The 2,177-nt window shown below is 31.9% G+C and overlaps 1 protein-coding gene across 1 annotated transcript in view; it reads left to right on the plus strand.

Moving 5' to 3' along the window:
- The window catches only part of LOC110288082 (vomeronasal type-2 receptor 116-like), a gene marked incomplete at its 3' end in the record, with an annotated part of 2,620 nt that extends 1,286 nt beyond the window's left edge, over positions 1-1,334 (plus strand). The window contains exons 2-3 of the mRNA XM_021154532.1: positions 21-280; positions 1,110-1,334. Of these exons, the coding sequence (XP_021010191.1) occupies positions 21-280; positions 1,110-1,334 (485 nt within the window). The remainder of the gene's footprint in view (positions 1-20; positions 281-1,109) is intronic.
- Positions 1,335-2,177: the final 843 nt, after the last annotated feature.

A 2,177-nucleotide genomic window follows, 5' to 3' on the forward strand; every position in this document is an offset into this window, starting at 1 on the left:
CACTATCAAATACCTAAAAGATATTTCTCATACTATACTGGAATGGAATTATTTTAATTGTTCAATCTCTAAGAACAGCAGTAAAATGGATTATATTACATTCAACAACACATTGGAATGGACAGCACTGCACAGCTATGATATGGCCATGAGTGATGAAGGTTACAATCTGTATAATGCTGTTTATGCTGCGGCCCACACCTACCATGAACACATTCTTCAAGAAGTAGAGTCTCAGAAAAAGGCAGAACCTATAAGACATTTCACTGCTTGTCAGCAGGTAAAGTTTCTTACATTGCATTATGCTTAGATATATCAATGTGGTCTTTTAAATGGACCCAGAGGAACAACTGTACATTTGTTAGAGATTATTCTTTAAATTCCCTAATAAACCTTTTACATCAATGAATATCATAGACAAATATAACATTTAATAGGAGGCAATATATTTTTATGAATATCAGTGACTTTTGTGACAAGGTGTCTTACATTTCACTAAATAAGTTCAAAATTTAGAATAGGAGCCAAGAGTTTTATCATAAAAGCCTAAGTGATGACTAGACTGGAATGTTTGGCTGAAGAATAGTTTCTCAGAAATTGGTACATGTGCTGTGCTTATTATTTAGTCATTTACATTAAAAATTTACAGTAACATAAATGACAAAGACTGTACATTTTACTAAGTTTACATTTATTTTATGAGTATACTGTATGTACATGAAAATAATTTCTTTATTTAAACAATTACCAGATATTCAGACTTCCCCTTCAGTCTCTCATATACTGTTTCATTTTTTAAAAAAAGTATTTTTGACAAGAATCTTCATATAGACCTCACATAGACAGACAGACACACACACACTCACACTCATGCACTGTGTTACTTATTTTCTAGTAATCATTTTTTCTAGCACACTTTATCATCTATCATTAATATGAAGTATATAAATTTTCAGTTATCAATGAGGTATACTGTTTTTTTATACACACGTTTATTTCAATACAGCTGCTTTTTTTTTCTGGAGTCATTAAGAAATTAGGGAATTCTCAATTTTGTGTTACCTTTATAGATATGCTTTGTTGATATTGTAAGCATTAATCTCTTCTAGATGTCTTCCTTGATGAAAACCAGGGTATTTACGAACCCTGTTGGAGAACTGGTGAACATGAAGCATAGGGAAAATCAGTGTACAGAGTATGANATTTTCATCATTTGGAATTTTCCACAAGGCCTTGGATTAAAAGTGAAAATAGGAAGCTATTTACCTTGTTTTCCTAAGAGTCAACAACTTCATATATCTGATGATTTGGAATGGGCCATGGGAGGAACATCAGTGGGTATACCATAGTTTTTTTTCAGGATATTTGGACTTTAAAATATGAGACTTCGTGTTTAAGACCAATTGCTACTTTTGCAAAAGACCATCCAAAGTTACAATAATCAAACTTTGATTATGCACAACTTCAAGTATATCTGGTAATCGATGGATCAATGGCCTCTGAATTCCATGTTCAATAGTACCCAAATAGCCTATTACCTACAATACAGGAATATATATAATGGGTTTATAGTATAATGTATATGTACATATGATTAATGAAAAAATTTAACTATATATTAACGTGGGATTTTTTTTAATTCTGTAGAAACATATTTATAACCTAATTAAGTATATCATGGATTCATTAACATAAACGTTTCTCCATATTGAAGGTTTTCTTTTTTTAATTTATATATGTTGTATTGTTTTTTATTTATTTACATTTAAAATGTTATCTTCCTTCCTGATTTCCCCTCCTCCGTGGAGGATTGCCTTATCTGGCATCAGTGGGAGGGGAATCCCTTGGTCCTTTGAAAGCTTGATGCGCCAGCACAGAGGAATACTAGAGTGATGAGGCAGGAATGGGTGGCTGTGGAGCTCCCTCATAGATGCAGGTGAAAGAGAGAAAGGGATAGTGTGTTCAAGGTTTTCTTTTACATTTATTAGTACTTCATTAATTTCATAAGAGTGTTATATAAAATATTTTGTTCATAGTCATCAAACTACTCTCTCTTGATTTACCCTACATTCTCCCTCCATATATCACAGTATTCTTTTTTGTAATTTATAAATCATGAGAGAAAAACTTGTGCCACCTAAACATTCTTTTTGGATTGATCAGTTTAGGAAGGAAAA

The sequence above is a fragment of the Mus caroli genome, unplaced genomic scaffold (genome assembly GCF_900094665.2).
Source record: "Mus caroli unplaced genomic scaffold, CAROLI_EIJ_v1.1 scaffold_24678_1, whole genome shotgun sequence".
Classification (NCBI taxonomy): domain Eukaryota; kingdom Metazoa; phylum Chordata; class Mammalia; order Rodentia; family Muridae; genus Mus; species Mus caroli.